Source organism: Humulus lupulus, chromosome 8 (assembly GCF_963169125.1).
Source record: "Humulus lupulus chromosome 8, drHumLupu1.1, whole genome shotgun sequence".
NCBI classification, from domain to species: domain Eukaryota; kingdom Viridiplantae; phylum Streptophyta; class Magnoliopsida; order Rosales; family Cannabaceae; genus Humulus; species Humulus lupulus.
The window spans coordinates 114,597,956-114,616,954 of record NC_084800.1 but is presented as its reverse complement, the minus strand read 5'-3'; the positions used below and the strand labels follow the sequence as shown (position 1 = coordinate 114,616,954).

Below are 18,999 nucleotides of genomic sequence, written 5' to 3'. Positions count from 1 at the left end.
GATGGGCTTGGAAGTAAGGACGTAACTTCCTTGAGGCCAAAGTTAGGTAGTATGCTAACCTTTCGATTGGAGGGTACCTCAATTCGGCCCCGATTAACCTCTTGCTTACATAGTAAACCACCTTTTGTACGCCTTCTTCCTCTCACACCAGCACTGCACTGGCAGCAAATTCGGCGATCGCTAGGTAAATGAACAAAGTTTCTCCGTCCATGGGTTTTGATAAAACAGGAGGCTATGCCATGTGGGCCTTTAAGGCCTGTTCGCAGTCTCCTGTCCATTCGAACTTCTTGTTCCCTCTAAGTAGATTGAAGAAAGGGACACATTTATCTGTCGACTTGGAAATGAATCTACTTAGTAAGACAATTCTTCCTGTTAAACTTTGCACATCTTTGATCTTTTCTGGGTTGGCCTCGATTCTTCTTGAATTGACAATGAATCCCAGAAATTTTCCTGATCTAACTCCAAAGGAACACTTGAGAGGATTTAGCTTCATTTGATACTTGTTCAAAACATTGAAACATTCTTGTAAATCCTCCACATGTCCTTCGGCCTTTTTTGACTTTACCAGCATGTCATCCACGTACACCTCCATGTTTACTCCGATAAACTCCTTAAACATGTGGTTAACCAATCGCCGGTAAGTCGCACCAGCGTTTTTCAGCCCGAAGGGCATTACTTTATAACAGTATAACCTTGTATCAGTCCGAAAGCTAGTGTGATCATCGTCAGGGGGATGCATCCTAATTTGATTATATCCTGAGTATGCATCCATGAAAGAGAGGATCTCATGTCCTACTGTTGCATCGACTAGCAGGTCGATCCTTGGGAGTGGGAAATAATCTTTTGGGAAGGCTTTATTAAGGTCTGTGAAATCCACACAGGTTCGCCATTTGGTAAGTCGCACCAGCGTTTTTCAGCCCGAAGGGCATTACTTTATAACAGTATAACCCTGTATCGGCCCGAAAGCTAGTGTGATCCTCATCAGGGGATGCATACTAATTTTATTATATCCTGAGTATGCATCCATGAAAGAGAGGATCTCATGTCCTGCTGTTGCATCGACCAGCTGGTCGATCCTTGGGAGTGGGAAACAATCTTTTGGGCAGACTTTATTAAGGTCTGTGAAATCCACACAGGTTCACCATTTTCCATTAGGCTCGGAACCAGTACTGGATTAGAGACCCACGATGGATAAAATGCCACATTGATGAACCCATTCTCCTTCAGTCTTTCGACTTCCTACTTTAAGGCTTTCGATCTATCCTTATTGAGCAGCCTTCTTTTCTGTTGCACGGGTGGAAAATTCTTGTCAACGTTTAGGACATGGCTGATAACTGCAGGATCTACCCCAGCCATGTCTTTGTGTGACCAGGCAAAGACTTCCTGGTTCTTTCGCAAAAATTCCACCAGTGCATGCTTCGTGGCTGCTTCTAAGTTTTTCCCGACCTTTACAACTCTGGTCGGGTCTTTTTCGTCAAGTTGGAACTCTTCCAGGTCCTCGACGGGTCCAACATCTTCCTCAAAATCCCCAAAGCGAGGATCCAAATCCTTATCCTCGCTTTGGGCAACACCCTATTTGGTGACTTCATCACCGGATTGGGCTTGTGTATCAATGGCCATCTGCAACCTCTATGGGGGAGTGCTATTCGGCCTTCCCTTCTTGGCCTTTGTAATCGAGGCATTATAGCATTCCCTTGCTTCCCTCTGATTTCCCAACACACGTCCTACCCCCACGTCTGTTGGGAATTTCATGGCCAAATGCCATATTGAGGTGACGACCCGAAGGTCAACCAGTATGGGCCTACCGATCACAGCGTTGTACGCCGAAGGACAATCGACTACCATGAAAGTAGCGAGTAATGTCCTGGTAGTAGGCGCTGTACCCGCTGTAATTGGCAGTCTGATTGACCCCGTAGGGGCGAGTCCCTCACCAGAGAAGCCGTAAATTGTCTGGTTGCAGGGCTCCAAGTCCTTAACGTACAACTTCATGCGTTCCAGCGAAGATTTGTACAGGATATTCACGGAACTTCCTGTATCGACCAATACTCTCTTCACCATCATGTTGGCGATTTGAACATCCATGACCAGCGGATCGGAATGTGGGAATCGGACATGCTGGGCGTCGCTATCAGAGAAGGTTATCTCCCCATCCTTTGACCGAGCCTTCTTTGATGCCCTGTCCTCCACAGTCATCATCTCGATGTCCTGGTCGTGACGTAGGGTTCGAGCATATCGTTCCCTCGCCTTTCCACTGCTTCCCGCGAGGTGCGGGCCTCCACAGATGGTGAGTAAAGTGCCAGCTACGGGGTCAGGCTGCAAAGGTGGCGAGCGTTGGCGTGTGGGCGCATGGTCGTTGCCACCTGGAGCCTCTCGTTGGGAATTTCCCGAGGCCCGTACGTATCTTCTCAAGTGTCCTTGTCTAATAAGGAACTCGATTTCACCCTTTAGCTGGTTGCACTCGTTTGTACCATGTCCGTAGTCGTTATGGTAACTACAGAACTTGGTAGTATCTCTCTTCGACATTTCCTTTCGAATGGGAGCGGGTCTTTTGTAAGATACACTGGAACTTGTGGCCTGATACACCTCCCCCCGAGACTCAATAAGGGCAGTATAGTTAGTGAACCGTGGTTCATAACGGTTACCCTTGGCACGCTTGTTCTCAGAGGTGGAAGGCTCATTGTGCGGCCGTTTCCCCCCATTCTTGCCATTGCCATTGCCGTTCCTGTTGCCTTTGCCTTTGCCGTTGGGTTTTGACCCATTGGCGGCTTTGGCGGGCTCGATAGTCCCCTTATCCTTGCCTGGGGTTTTCCCTTCGCTGGTGATGGCATCCTCGAGCTTAATGTATCGATCAGCTCGATCCAAAAATTCCTGGGTAGTCCTGACCCCCTACTTTCTGAGGCTGTTCCAAAGAGGCGTGCGACGCTTAACTCCTGCAGTTATGGCCATCATCTTGCCTTCATCTCCCACTATTTTCGCTCCAGCAGCTGCTCGCATAAAACGCTGAACGTAATCCTTCAGTGGCTCTCCGTCTTGCTGGTGTATTTCGACCAACTGATTTGCCTCAGTTGGGTGCACACGACTTGCATAGAATTGTCCGTAAAATTCCTTTACGAACATCTCCCAAAAGACGATACTCGCAGCGGGGAACTTAAAGAACCACTCTTGTGCGGCATCAGAAAGTGTTGCAGGGAAGATCCTGCACCGAGCGTCTTCAGACACTTTCTGGATGTCCATCTGTATCTCAAACTTGTTAACATGAGATATCGGGTCACCATAGCTGTCAAAATTTGGAAGCGTGGGCATTTTAAACTTACTAGGAGTCTCTGCCACAGCTATCCTCTGAACGAAAGGAGTGCCCTTTCTCCTATTGTGATCAATATAAGACGTTCTTCCCCCGACCAGCTGCTGCACTGCCTGGTTGAGGGCATCTATTTGGGCTTGCACGATGCCAGGAATCGCTGGGGCCTCTGCTGCTGGGGGAATGTACTCATCGTGCCATTCCCTGCGATCGTTGAGTACATCTCTTAAATCTTCGTCTCTTCGCCGCTGCTCGCTAGCTCCAAGATGGTTAAAGACGTGATTTTTCCTGAGCTGCCCCCCAGCGTCATGTCTTTCGGGTTGGTCATCCCTAGGTGGTGGGCTTCTGCCCCCACCTCTTTCTTCATTTCTCCGACCGACATTTCCTCTGCCTGAGTCGGCCTCATTCTAACCATGGCCATCTCTAAATCTCGACTGGCTATGGTGGGATCGACTGTTCCCTCGGTTGCCTCCTCGGGCTGGAACCTCCCAAGCATTAGAGGGTGGCCTGCGTTGGTCGGTAGGTCCTCGTGCATTATCATGCCGTGGGGGGCCTCGGACCACGGAGCTTATCTCTGAGTTCCTTCTATTACCAGAAGGATGCTGTCCTTTGCTCGGAGGGTTCGGCTCTTCGCCCCTATGGCGTCTATGACTGCGAGGCTGTTGCCCGGCCCTATTCTGCCTTGGCTGTGGGGGAATGTCACGACCAGCCTGGGATGGAGGCTGTGTTTCAGGATCCCTTAGAGGGACATCGTCCTGAGGCATTGGTGGCTGCTCGGGCCTTTAGGGGCTCGAGGGCTGGATAGGCGGGCTAGGATTAGTAACGCCCTGGTTACCCTAGAACAGTTACGGTGAACGGTGGACCGGAAATTTGACTCGCTACCCGAGTCCTTTGGTCAAAAACGTGCTCTAAGTGTAATTAACAGGTTAAGGTATAAAACCAATAAAAAGGAATTGGAGATTTTCATTACACACTGCTCTGCAGAGCTAAACAAAACATTTACAAGTGGTTCTCAGTACAAAATGGTCATTACTGTTTCAAATTTACAATCCTGCCGACCTAAGCGGCAAAAATAGGGTAAATCCCCTAGTTCCTCTGAGAACTCCTTGGCCGTGGTGGTCAAGCGGCCGCATATGTACACATCACCACATCAGCTCTCCACTTAAGGCTAGGTGAGCTTTTCTTTCCCTTTACCTGCACCACATAGCACCCATGAGCCAAAGCCCAGCAAGAAAACATAATACTTTTCATGACATTATCAAATGATTATCATTATAATCACACTGAACATAAAGCTTTCGAACAAACGAGTGAACATCACATGATCTTAGCAAGGGAGAGTGGCTGCTAGGTAAGCCACTAGCCTCCAAGCGCTTATTTCATTCATCGACCCTCGGGGTCGGTCTGGCATTAATGCTCTTTGAGCCATTCAATGCTAATAGTCGATTAGATCTAATCTCTGTTGGCTTGCGTGATCCACGCTATGGCCGTTCTGACTAATAAATCAGCGCTATGTGACCAGTGTCCAGTATCACTGCCGAACTTGACTAGTAAGTCACAGCTTCACAGCTGATACTAACACCTTTGCCAATTCTGACTAACAAGTCAGTGCAACGTGACCAGTGCCCAGTACCACTGCCGAACCTGACTAGTAAATCACGGCTTCACAGTTGATAGTAGCACCTTTGCAAAACATTCTATATTCAAACCATGTCCATATTACACAACCAACATGCCTCATGAGTATCCATGCATGTCATACTTGGGGTGCAGTTTTCTTACATCTGACTCGAGCTAGAATGAATTAAAGAATGACCCTGAGAACGATCGACCTTTTGGTCCTTTAGCGGTTACCTGGTCATAACCAATTATGGGATTCCATCAATAAAATGAATAATAAAAGGTTCCCAAACCAAAACCTAACCTCTGAGACATCAAACACTACTCAACCGGGTAGTAGGTTCAACCCCGAGGCCTTAGGTTTGAATCCCCATGCTTAAAAACACTTTTCTGGCCAAAATGCCCTGTTGGGCCGCGACCCTCCCCAGCTGCGCCGCGGTGCGCCTCCAAACAGAGGCGGCCACCCTCCTGACAGGCACCTTGGGCCGCGGCTCACCTATGCCAGGCCGCGGCTCAATAAGCAAAAATGCCCAGAATTCAGCACGCACCAGCAAGCATCCTCATGCGTTTTTCCTTAGAACCAGCCCTTCAAACCAACTCAAAACCTCTTCCAAACACCCATTTAAACCTCCAAACATCACCCATAACTCTCCCTCATCATAACCCAAGTAAAACACCTCAAAAACTCCCCTTGATTCTAACTTTCCACACTTAAATCTAGAGCTGAAAACTTAAAACGGAAACAGAGTATAACTAGAAAAATAATGGATAAAACTCACCTCAAATTCAAAACCAAACCCTCTTCAATGGCTGAACCAAGTCTACAACCTTAGCCCCTTGATCTCCTAGCTTAATTCCACCCTTTGAGCTCAAAACTCCAAAGAAGGAAAGAGAAAAATGGATGCACGGGAAGGAGAAGGTTCACTCTCTGTTTTTGCTCTGTTTTGTACGGTTTCTACAGCCATCTAAAAAATCATATATCCAAGTCCCAAATGACCAATATACCCCTAGGTCTAATAAAGCTTCTAAAGCCACTTCAAGGGTAATTTTGGCACATTCCACTAATCCCATTAATCATAATTAACGCTTCCCAATACCCGCTAATCACAATATTCTCAAACACCAATAATTCACATCCCGTTACCCTTTAATGCCCGGTAACACTCTAATCATTAAAACACCCCGAGACTCACCCCGAGCCCCGAGCTTAAGCCCGTTATGACCAAACCGATAATTAACATTCCTTGATCGTCTCATGCCAAATGGCTCGAACAAACCCACATCATAATGTGGTCTCAAGATATATCACCAACATGCGTACCAATAATCAATTTACCCTCAACGGGCCAAATTACCATCACACCCCTGTAATTAGAAATATGGACTCACATGCATGCATTTCACATCATATCATAATATAATCAACATATACATGCATTTTATCAATTAATAACATAATCAAGCAAGTATGGCCCTCCCGGCCTACTGTTCACGCCGTTAAACACATCGGAGAATTCGGGGCATTACAATTAGGGCCCCTTTGGGGTGGCCCATTTGTAGGTTGATCTGGCTGTGAGGTAGATGCAACCTGATTCCTAGCCAACTGTAAGGCTGCTTCGAGGGCTGCCATGGCCTCCCTCTGGCGGTGGTCCATCTCCGCCTGCCTCTCACTTAACTCCTGGCGTTGTCGCTCAATTTCTTGTTGCTGCCGCGCCATAATATCAGCAGTACTCTCCTGGCTGGCCCTCAAATTGGCCAGTTCATCCTGCAATACCCCCAGGGTATTCCTCAGCATCTCGTAATCCATTTCTTCCTCATCAAATTCCAAATGTGGCTCATCTTCGGTCACCTTGGGAGGAGGAGGCGGTTGAGATGGTGCAGCACCAGTCGCCTGCCCAGTCTTCTTTGCGGTTTTCACCATTACTGTTTTAACAATATCGTATCAAGCTCTCAATGAAAGCACCGGAATGTTGACCCTCAATTTAGCCAACTGACACGGAGTCAAAAATGCTTGATGTGGATAGATATGTTAGAATGAATATAATGACAAAAACAGTAAAGCACACAAGAGTTTATAGTGGTTCGGCCCCAGAATCTGGTAATAACCTACGTCCACTTGAGCTATTATTGATATAGAATTCAAAGGAGTATTCAAAGAACTAGGTATCTATGAGTTTCACCAACCTCTGAAGAATAAACAATATATCTCAATGTACTAGCTCTATTCTCTCATAAATCTATATTCTCCAGTAAGCAAAAAGCCTAAAGTCCCTTCCTTGAGCTATCTTCTCATTATTTATAGGCTCAAGGAAGATTACATGAATTAGTTACATATATTATTTCCTAATTAATCGGATATTCAGTAAATCATGGGAGATAATCTTGGCTATGATCATAACTGCACAAGATTTTCTCCAAATATAGTGAGTATACAACCAAGCTGGCCATGCATAACGTTTAAGCGTTGCGCTAGGGAAATCTTTCTGGTCGATGGCCGAACAAGACTTCCGCCAGGTGTCAGCCACGTGTACTAAATGCCTACCACGTCATCCATACCTATTTTTTGGATAACAATGTTCTTATCCAAAAAACAGGCATGGATGACATGTCAAACGTTTAATACACGTGGGTTTAATACACGTGGCTGACATCTGGTAGGAGTCTTGTTTGACCATCGACCAGAAAGATGATTATGGCGCAACGCTCAATCTTTATATACGACAAGCCTGGACGTATACTCGCTATATTTGGAGAAAATCTTATGCAATTATAATCATATCCGAAATTATCTCCCATGATTTCCTGAGTATCCGATTATTTAGGAAAGAATATCTGTAACAAATTAATGTAATCTTCCTTGAGCCTATAAATAGAGAAAGATAGCTCAAGGAAGAGACTTTTGGCTTTCGAATTATCTGAGATTAGAGTTTTACAAGTGTATTAGAGCTATCACATTCGATATATTGCTTTGTTCTTCAGAGGTTTGTGAAAATCATTGAACCCTAGTTCTTTGACCACTCTTTTGAATCTCATATCAATAACAGCTCAAGTGGATGTAGGTTATTACCAGATTCTGGGGCCGAACCACTATAAATTCCTGTGTGTTTTATTGTTTTTGTCATTATTCTCATCTCAACATTTCTATCCACATCAAGCAATTTTGAATCTGTGTCAGTTGACCAAAATCAGGGTCAAAAAATATATAATCACGTATGGTAAAGTAGGGTAGGGTAATAGGGTTGGGTGCGCCTATACCCGTACTTAGAGCTGTAAATGTGGGTGGCCCGGCCCGGCTTGACCCACATTTTTCGTGCCTCCGAATAATTTGGGTCGGGCTGGACCTGTATTTGAAAGAGTAAGCCCAACACGGCCCATGGGCCCGACCCATGTCGTGCCGTGCTCGGGCCCAAGTCAGGCCGACCCACTTTCCTTTTTTGGGCCCATTTTATTATTGCCAAAAAATGTGAGGATGGGAATAGAACCATCCACCTCCTCTTAAACAATCAATGGACTCACCACCAATCCAAATAAATTTCTTTGTTTAAATTATAGTTTTAGATATTTTTATATACTTTTTAACAATACTTTTCACAAAATTATATCAAAGATAATTATTAGAATTTGAATACCTAATAATAAATACTAAAAAATTTAACTCACAACTCTTAAAATAGTTATAAAAATATAAATTGAGAAAAATAATAGACTTTTATTATCATTTTAATTTATAGATAATTGACAAATAAAAATTTATTATCATTATTAATGTCAAAATATCGAACTTTTTATCGTGTTGTGCTTTCGGGCTAGTTTGTTTGTACTTTCGTGTCGTGCCTTCGGGCTTGTCGTGCCGTGCCATGCTTAGGCCCATGTTGTGTTGTGCTGTGTCGTGCCTGACCCAAGCCCATATTTTTTCGTGCCGTGTCGTGCTCGTGCCTTCCGGGCTCGTGCTGGTTTCGTGCCGTGCTAGAAAGCCCGACCCGTATTTACAGCTCTACCCGTACCCTACCCTATACCCGCATTAAGAACATGTTTTCATACCCTCACCCACCCCTGACCATCAAGACAGGGTATTCACAGGTAAATGAGTTTCTGGGTAAAATTACCATCCCTACCCAAAATAGACTAATGACTTAAATGACATAAAATGATGCACAACATGCTAAACAATATATTCATAAAATGACAAAACATAATTAATGAATATTTATATTAGGAAAATTTAGACTTAAAATACATAAATTTTGTGTTTACTTACGCCTAAATACCAAAACTTTTTTTTTGACGGTGATAGTACCAAAACATTATTTTTTCTTACATTCCGTAGGCATCAGCCGTTAAGTCTAACTTTTGACCAAGAAATTTGCAGCTACAAAACCTAAAATTTGTGTTTACTTACAATTAAATACCAATTTTTTATTAATTTTTTTGTGATGAAAGTACCAAAACATTAAAATAATTACCATTCGCCATTTTGTAAATCCTATAATAACTTTAAAATAATTCAAATATAAAAAAAAATAAAAAAATATTTTAACTGATTTAAAATAAAAAAATATGTTAAAAATCTATTTTAATTAAAATAAGAAGAAAGAAAGCAAAAGTAGAGAGAAGAAGGGCAAAAGGGAAAAACTTAGTTATAAGATTTAATTTTTATTTTAATATAGATTTAAATTTTTTTTAACAATTATTATTTCATTGAAAATAAATAGTGTAATGCATTCAATAAAAATGATGGAAAATCTTTCACATCCATATAAGTTTATCATCCACTCTGAGTGTATGTGTCGCCAATTCATGAGCAATCTTATTGGCCGAACAACGTACATGAATTAAAGATGCCTTAAGAAAACTAAATAATAAACTTGCTAAATCCTCAAACAAAAATCTTAACTTGTTATAATACAAGTATCAATAGAACGTAAATCAATATAATAGATTTAAATTTATTTGAATTAACAAATTCTTAATTATATTTTTGAATTTTTAAATCAATTAAAATATTTTTTATTTTAAAATTATGATACTTTAAATTTATTTTGTACTTTCACCAGAGAACATTTCCTAGTCGAATGTTAGACTTAATAATTGGTACCAATAGAATGTAAGAAAAAGTAATATTTTGATTTTTTCTTTTGGTATTGTTGTAAGTAAACATAAAATTTATGTATTTTAACCGCAAATTTTATTTTATATCAAGACTACTCTGCATCATATTTGATTAGCTATTTTTAATTTAATCAATAAAATGTAATAAAAATGTAACCATATGCCCAAAAATTTCAAGTAGATTCTTAATTATTGAGGACAGGAAGTGGGTGGCTTTTAAGATCCAAATAAATTTTGAGTTTGGACATGTTGGGTCGGCCAGCAACGTGCTTTTGGAGTCTTTATTTAGTTAAGCATTGAACTGCCTAAGATTTCAACCTATCACTAGTTATAGGCAACCATATCGATCGTTCATTTCGCAATGACAGTGATGCAGCGTTAATATTTAGTCCGATCCCACTTTGAATTGGTTTAGCTGAATCGTACCAGAAAATTAATAACTAGCAGCATTAAGTACTCTTAAATTGCCATCATTCTCCTGTAAAAAATATTGCCTACACTAGATTTTATAGGATCAACTTCATCTATCGTTTCACCTCATCTATCAAGCTTGCTAATTTTATCAGAAATACCCGACCAATAAAGCAAATATATATATAAATATCCCTTAGTTCCCCTAAAGTAGAAAGAATAAACTACACTCTGTCTAGAACATCGCAGAAAGAAAGGTTCTTTGGAGTACAGGAATAATGGAACAACAACAAAGAAAAGGCCTGAGATTGGTACTCTTCCCTCTACCATTTCAAGGGCATATAAACCCATTGCTTGAGCTGGCCACCATTTTGCACTCAAAAGGATTTTCCATCACTCTCATCCACATCAACTTCAACTCTCCCAACCCTTCTAATCACCCTCACTTCACATTCCACTCCATCTCCCATGGCTTATCGGAGACCGAGGCCACCACCAGCGATGCCATTTCTCTGATTACCCTTCTCAACATCAAATGTGTTGAACCCTTTAGGGAGTGTTTAGCTAGTTTGATCTCCAATGCTTTGGACGAGCCCATAGCTTGCTTGATCTCTGACGCCATGTTCCACTTCTCTCGAGCTGTGGCCGAGAATTTTAAGCTGCCGAGGCTCGTTATAAGAACAACGAGCGCCACTTCTTTTGGAGTTTTCCCTGCTTTTCCACTTCTGCTTGAAAAGGGTTATCTCCCAATACAAGGTCCGCTAGCTTTCTACTACACTTCTTTTTTACAAGCTTGCATGTTTAGTAAGGGTTAGATCACCTAACTTTTGGATCTTATGATATGCGTCATTCATATATTCTTACATGACGGTTTTTAACTTAATCTTTTATGATAATTATAGTTATTATTAATCTATATATACTTTTGGGGAGGACTAATTATTTCATATCGTTATATATAAAAATGTAGGGATATTATTCTTAGGTGGGGCATCATCTTTGCCTTTTGCAAGTAGGGGCAAATCTATTTTCGGTACGTGGAGAAATTATAACACATTTTTTTATATGACAGTATACATTGTAATTATATTAGACATCTCACATTTTTGTTCGAGAAATTTTGAATAATTTATGAAGCTGAAAATAGAGTTCAACATAGTCAGTTGCACACGTATAAAAAAAATAGGCATGTGTGCAAGTGACGGTTTGAATCCTGTTTTCGGCATCGTAAAATATTTAAAATTTTCAAAAAAATTGACTAAATGTCTGCTATAACTACAATGTTAACTGTTATATAAAACAAAATTGAGTTATAATTTCTCCATGTGTCGAAAATAGAATTACCCATACCAATAAGGGTAAAAGTAATGCTCCTACCTAAGAATTTTCTTAGAGGCTATTTATGATATGTACTCCCGAACCATGACATATACATTATTGTGCCTTTGATTTTTTCGAGCCGTTAATAATTACCCCCGAACTATTCAAAGTGTTGCAAAGTGAGACTTATGTTAAATTTTATCCTATGTAGCTAACGAATTGCTGACGTTGCTATTTGGCCACTGACTTGTTAGCACCATGTGTATAATTTAAAATTAAAAAATATATATTTGTTATAACAAATTAAAATTAAAAATAATTCAAAAAGTTTTAATTTTTTTCTTTTTAATTCTTAAAAGATTTTTTTTTTTATAAATTCTTAAAAGATTAATTAAATAAAATTTTTAAATATTAAAAAAATGGAACTCATCTAATTTTTTTGTTTGATAAAATTAAATTATTTATTTTTAATAATGATGAAAATAATAAAGTTTAAATTAGATGACTTTAAGTTTTGTAAAAAAATTAGATGAGTTTCAATTTTTTTAATATTTGAAAATTTAATTTAATTAATCTTTTAGGAATTTATTAAAAAAATTAATCTTTGTAGAATTAAAAAGATTTTTTTTTTGAATATTTGAATTATATATATTTTTATAAGAAATATATATTTTTTATTTTAAATTATACACATGACGCTGATGTGACAATAACACAAGTCAGTGACTAAATAGTCATGTCAACAATCCATTAGCCACATATGATAAAACTTAATAAAAGTCTCACTTTATAACATTGTGAATAGTTCGGGGATAATTTTTAACGACTCAGAAAAATCAGGAGGCACAAAATGTATTGGTTATAGTTCAGGGCACAAAATCCTAAATAATTTTTCTTAAAAATGTTTATCTAACATATTTTTCTTGGTTTAACATATTTTGTTATTTTCCCTTTAAAATTAATGGTTGCAACTAACATTGTTAAAACAGTTAATTAATTATATAGTAGCCAAATAATATTATAGCCAAATATATAAATTAAATTCTTTATTTATTATTTATATTATATATATTTTTGGGAAGATTCTAATGCAAGGGTGTTACTTTTGCATTTATCGGTAAGTGCGTCTTTATTTTTTATACGGGGAGAAATTATAACATAATTTCTTTTATATGACGGTGTATATTGTAGTTATAGCGGACATCTCACATTTTTTGAGAAATTCTGATAATTAACGGTGCCGAAATTAGAGTTCAAAAACTCTATTTTATATGCGTATAAAAAAAGCTAACACACATGCAATGGATTTTTTGAACCCCGATTTAAGTACTGTACATTATTAAAAAAATTTCACAAAATTGTTGAGATACCTGCTAAAATTACAATGTACACTATCATATAAAAATTTTTGGTAATAATTTCTCTATAAGTCGAAAATAGGAATGCCTCTACAAAAAGAGGTAAAAATGATGTCCCTATGTATAAGAATGTTGCTATATTTATGTATATTTTTTTATTAGATTTAAAATGTCTTGAGAAACGCTTCTAAAAAAATATCTTGAGATAAATAATAAAAATATAATTAACTCAAAATATTAAATTTATAATTGTATATTTATTTGATTGAATTTCAAAGAAACATTTTAATATTGTACAAAGTATATAAATTAAAATTAAAATATACCATATTGAATTATAATATAAAAAGTATAAAAAATTAATCAAATAAAATTTAAACAATTCAACATGCCTTTACCCCTAGTTATATATATATATATATATAAATAAATTGATTGAAAAAAAAATTAATATTAGAAGATGAATTCTTTCGTTCAAATAAATTTACTCTGTAACATAAGGGATAAGGGGCCTTTAAACTAAACCATAATCAAGTTGTAAAAGAAATTGCAATAAATAATATTTTTAAAACAAAAAAAAATACATGAAAAAACATTAATTTAATGATGGAAATCCAAAAGAGTGCACTAATTAGATCATATTCTTATTTACATATATGTTTAGATCTTGATTTTGTTGGAAAAAAATGATTAGGTCAATTAACTAGGTGAAAACAATATGCAATATGTATATTTGTTTAGTTTTATTTAGAAATTATATTAATTTGTTTTTATTATATATTTTTTAAAATTATATTATACAAAATTTAAATAAATAAACAATGTTTTATATTATAAAAGAATGACGTAAATATATATTTAAAAAAACTAAACTAAACAAAAAACATTGTCTATAGTTTACTTTAAAATAAAAATAAATATAATATGATAACTTTTTAAATTACAAACTAACCTACTCACTTCTATTTAAGGTACAAAATATTTGACCACGATATTCTTCAAACCATGAGACAGAGGTTGTTTATTTTTTATAGAATAGAAATGCTATTCTATTTTCTTATGTAGTTACATAACGACACCTATATATAATATATTTATAATGTTATTATATAAATATATATTTCTATAAGTTGGATTAAGTAATTATAAAAAAGAATAAAGTATTTTAATATATATATATAAAATAAAAATAAAAACAAAAAATTAGGATTGTATATATTATAATATTTAAATTTATATTAATATAAGTATTAAATATATAGTGGTATATTAAGTATTATTATAATAATAATATTATATCATATTTAAATTTATATTAATATAATTATTAAATATCTAATTTATTGTATTTTTGAACTGTTTTGAAAGATATATCCCGTTAAATATTTGTAAGATTTATATATAAGAAATATATTTTTTAAGAAAAGAAATTCTAAAATTCCCTTGCATTTTTTCAAATATCTGGTGTATTAATTTTTCAATCATTTTTACATTTAAAAAAATATATTTTATTTTTACGATTTTGCCATGTACACCATCGGCCAACTCATCCACAATTACCCTGGGTCAAGCTTTTCGATGCCTTTTTTCATTAACATTAAGCTGATGATTTGTATGGGGTTTTGTTTGGTAGCAATGAGAATGTCAAATCTAATACATATTTGGTAAATTTAATTTTAATGGTTTGAGGTTCGTGTTTCTAAATGAGTTTTATTTTTAGTTTGATTTGAGGGTAATCTTAATCCTCCTTAAACATTTGAGTTTCATATTTCCTTAATCTAAACTCCCTCTAACTCTTTACTTTCAAACTCAAAATTCATACCAAACACCACCTAAAATGCAAGATTGTCTTCTCTTTTTCTCGTTCTTGTTTTTCTTAATTTTTATTTATTTAGTTATAACTTATAATTAATAAATTGATGAATGATGAGGAATTCGTTTTGTCAGCTATGAATTTTATTCCATCAGTATAAAAATATGTAGTTGTTTGAATGAGTGATGATTTATTATCAAGATTCTTACTCTGGATGTACAATATTTCTTTTTAATTTATTAATTTTTTGTTTTTAGAATTCATAGTTGTTGCTTTCGGTTGAATATTAAGAACATGGGTATTAATTGTTCTCTTAAATCGAATTGAATTTTAATATTGTAGATTTCAAATGCCATCGAATGCTTTTAATTACAAAGAGCATTGCTTAGTTCAAACTTCAAACCCCAAACTCATAGTTGTTGCTTTCAGCCGTATATGATTCTTTGCCGTACTATAGTTGCATATGCTCTAATTGCATAATGAGGTTACACAATTAATTTTCAATTTTAAAACAAAAGGTACTTCTTCCCCATATTTGGAAAATTCCCCATAGCAAATTTTGAACTTTATTTCTAACTTGTGATAAACAATCGAGGCACTCTAATTGATCTTGTGTGTTTGAACTGAAAATGTAATTCATTGTCAAAGAGGTTCCAGCTCTTTTAGTTTAATGATGTCATTTTTTTAATATCAAATAATATATAATTGTCTAATAATGATGAGGTTGCTTATGAATTTTTTTGATTGATTTTGTGAATTTCTATGTTCTGTTCTTAATGTTTTATTGAGTTGATTGGGGTTGCTCAAGTTTCTATTTTTTTTGTATTTATTTATTTTATTCTTAGGGTTTGATTTGGTTGAGCAGGTGTTTGAGGTTGCTTAATTCTCTTATCCTAAAATTTTGGGGTTGCATTGATTACATCTAGTTGATAAAGTTTTATCTTGTTAATTTATTTGATTGGGGTTCATTATCCTATAACTTTTTAAATTGTTTGTAACCAGATACTTTTATTAATCATCGAAAGCAACCCAAATAGAAAATATAGGTTGCTATAGTTGTATAATGAGATTGAATATCAAGTTGACAAATCAATCAATCAACATTTTAAAGCAACCAAATCAACCTCATTCAACCTATGAGCTCAAAGAGTTGGCTAGAGTTTCGGTTGCCTAGATTACATAAAAAGTTGCATGGGATTTCTTAAGATTAAATTGTATTTTTACAGAAAAATCATAATTTTGAAAAAAAAAAATATAGGATTGAAAAATCTTCATAAAAAATATATCCATGAAAAAGATCCTATTTTCCCTCCTATAATTCAGGTTCCAAACGTACCTAAAGGGACCGTGTTTGTGTACTAGCTCACATCTTATTGATATTTTGAATTATTTATTGCTCTATATGTAGATATAAGCAAAATTGACTTTGACAAATGGTCAGCTTCATTTTTTGTACTGACAATTGTGCTTTAATCTTGGTGTTATGTTAGATTCCCGACTAGAAGAGTTAGTGGTAGAATTCCCACCTCTAAAAGTTAAAGACCTACCGGTGATAAAAATGCGAGATCAAGAAAAATTCTATGAACTAATAAGTAGAGTGGTGAGTGAGACTAAGGCCTCCTCAGGCCTCATTTGGAACACATTCGAAGAACTTGAACAACCAGCACTGGACTCGTTAACCAAAAAACTCTCGATTCCAATGTTCCCAATAGGCCCATTTCACAAATACAACTTGGCTTATTCTTCAAGTAGCTTGTTAGCCGAAGACCAAAGCTCCATCTCATGGCTCAACACTCAGCCACCAGTTTCAGTCATCTATGTGAGCTTTGGGAGTCTTGCAGTATTGAGTGAGGCTGAGTTTTTGGAAATAGCATGGGGTCTAGCCAATAGCGAGCAGCCCTTCTTGTGGGTCGTTAGGCCCGGGTTGGTGCATGGCTCGGAGTGGCTCGAACCATTACCAAATGGGTTTATAGAGAACTTGGGGGGACGTGGACACATAGTGAAATGGGCCCCACAACAACAAGTCCTGGCCCACTTAGCCGTTGGAGCATTTTGGACTCACAGTGGGTGGAATTCCACGATGGAGTGTATTTGTGAAGGGGTTCCGATGATTTGTAGGCCAAGTTTCATTGATCAAAAGGTTAATGCCAAATTTGTGAGCCATGTATGGAACGTGGGAGTTCAGTTGGAGGATGAGATTTTGGAAAGAGGAGAGATAGAGAGAATGATTACAAAATTGATGAAGGAGAAAGAAGGAGAGGAGATAAGATGTAGAGTATCAAAGTTGAAGGACATGGCACTTAGTTGCTTGAAACAAGGTGGTTCTTCCTACAAATATTTAGACAGCTTGGTTAACCACATTCAGTCATTAGGTCATTCGAATCTTTAGTTCATCACCGCTTATGTTCATTGATATTAATTTTTCAAACTCTTTTTCTTTTTTGATAGTGTGTATGCATGTATGTATTTCTCTTCTCAAAATAAGCTCGCCCTTATTTTATTTGAATTCGGGGATTCTTTTGTATTTTTCTTATTAATGTATTTGTTGGTTTTTGGAGTGTTTTTCAAGAAGGGTTTGTCTAGACAACTTTAGGTTATATAAATATATATATATATATATATATTGAAGACTTCTCCATGGTTACTAAATGAGTACTAACAATTTTGATGATGTAGCAACATAGTAACTTGGTATAATAAGTCACTAACATGTAAATATTAATTTCGAATTTAATTATTATTTTTTTGTCTAACTATATTTAGAAATTGACATGCATTTGAAAAATGAAATGTTTACAACATTATATTTTCATAATAAATACACGTTTTTCATGAGATAACCTTTTAAAAATTTGAAAAAATAAAAATTTTATCAACAATGAGATATTTTAATAGTATTCTCTTTCTCTCTCCCTCTTCTTCTTCTTTTAAACTCTTGAAATTTTTGTTTCATATGTTTTTTTCTACCGAAAAGAAGTTACCTATTAAATCCCTTATTTTGTTACCGAGGGACTTCAACCCACAAATTCAAAATTTTCATTTCTTTCATATCCCACCACTTAAGAACAAACACCTCATCTTTTTGATAATAGTCAAAGAGCCTGAATTTATCCACATCACAAAACCCAATCGCGGAGTTAGTGGGTGGTATCAGGGTTCAACATAAATACCTCAAGAAATCCACACATTAATCTATTATCAAAGATTATCGACTTCACAATACCTCATCTAAAATCATATACTCTATTTGATTTATTTAATTATTACTTTAAGTGAGATCAATAAGATGGCCGTTTTCAGTGGTGGGAGAAAAAAAAAAGACAAACAATAAAGGCTCTGAATTATCATCTCAGTCGTATGGTTTGCATTGTATGAAATGGTTGTAGTATGTTAAAGCTACTGTATAAAGTACATTAGTATTTGTGTTTTGGGGTTAGTGGAGAAAAAATATAATTTGTCGCAGAAAGTAATAATAATTAAATAAAAATTGTTAGCATAAGTTATATTAAATTACAAAAAGGTATCATGGTAAAACAATACAATAAAATTGTTATATATTATGTGAAATTTATAAAAAGTGTGAAGATAACATAAATTCTTAATTTTAACGGAATATTATAAATATAACAAAATATAACTTTCAAATTAATTAAAAATATATATTTATTAATTATATTAATATAAATTCAAATATTATAAAATATTATTATTATAATAATATTTAATATAAAACTACATATATAATAATTATATTAATATAAATTCAAATTCAAGTGTTATAAAATATCATTATTATAATAGTATATGATACAAGATCATTATTATAATAATATTTAATATAAAACTGCATATATAATAATTATATTAATACAAATTCAAATTCAAGTTCAAGTGTTATAAAATATCATTATTATAATAATATATGATACAAGATTAGATATTTAATAATTATATTAATATAAATTTTAATGTTATAAAATATTATTCCTATTGTTGACGCCGTTTTTCGTCAACTTAAATAGTAGATGAATTAAACAGTGAAATATTGGTGCAAATGAATGAAGAAGAAA

The 18,999-nt window shown here is 35.8% G+C and overlaps 1 protein-coding gene across 1 annotated transcript; it reads left to right on the top strand.

Moving 5' to 3' along the window:
• Positions 1–10,532: 10,532 nt before the first annotated feature.
• LOC133798343 (UDP-glycosyltransferase 76F1-like) lies at positions 10,533–17,513 on the top strand. The gene is made up of 2 exons (XM_062236579.1): positions 10,533–11,194; positions 16,420–17,513. The coding sequence occupies exons 1-2, from the start codon at positions 10,717–10,719 to the stop codon at positions 17,316–17,318; spliced, it is 1,377 nt and encodes a 458-aa protein (XP_062092563.1). The 5' UTR covers positions 10,533–10,716; the 3' UTR covers positions 17,319–17,513.
• The last annotated feature ends 1,486 nt before the right edge of the window (positions 17,514–18,999 follow it).

Excerpts from the sequence above, each read along its gene's own strand:
- LOC133798343 (XM_062236579.1), top strand. The coding sequence starts at position 10,717 with ATGGAACAACAACAAAGAAAAGGCCTGAGATTGGTACTCTTCCCTCTA. Across the intron at positions 11,195-16,419 it reads GGGTTATCTCCCAATACAAG|ATTCCCGACTAGAAGAGTTA; the intron begins GTCCGCTAGCTT and ends GTGTTATGTTAG.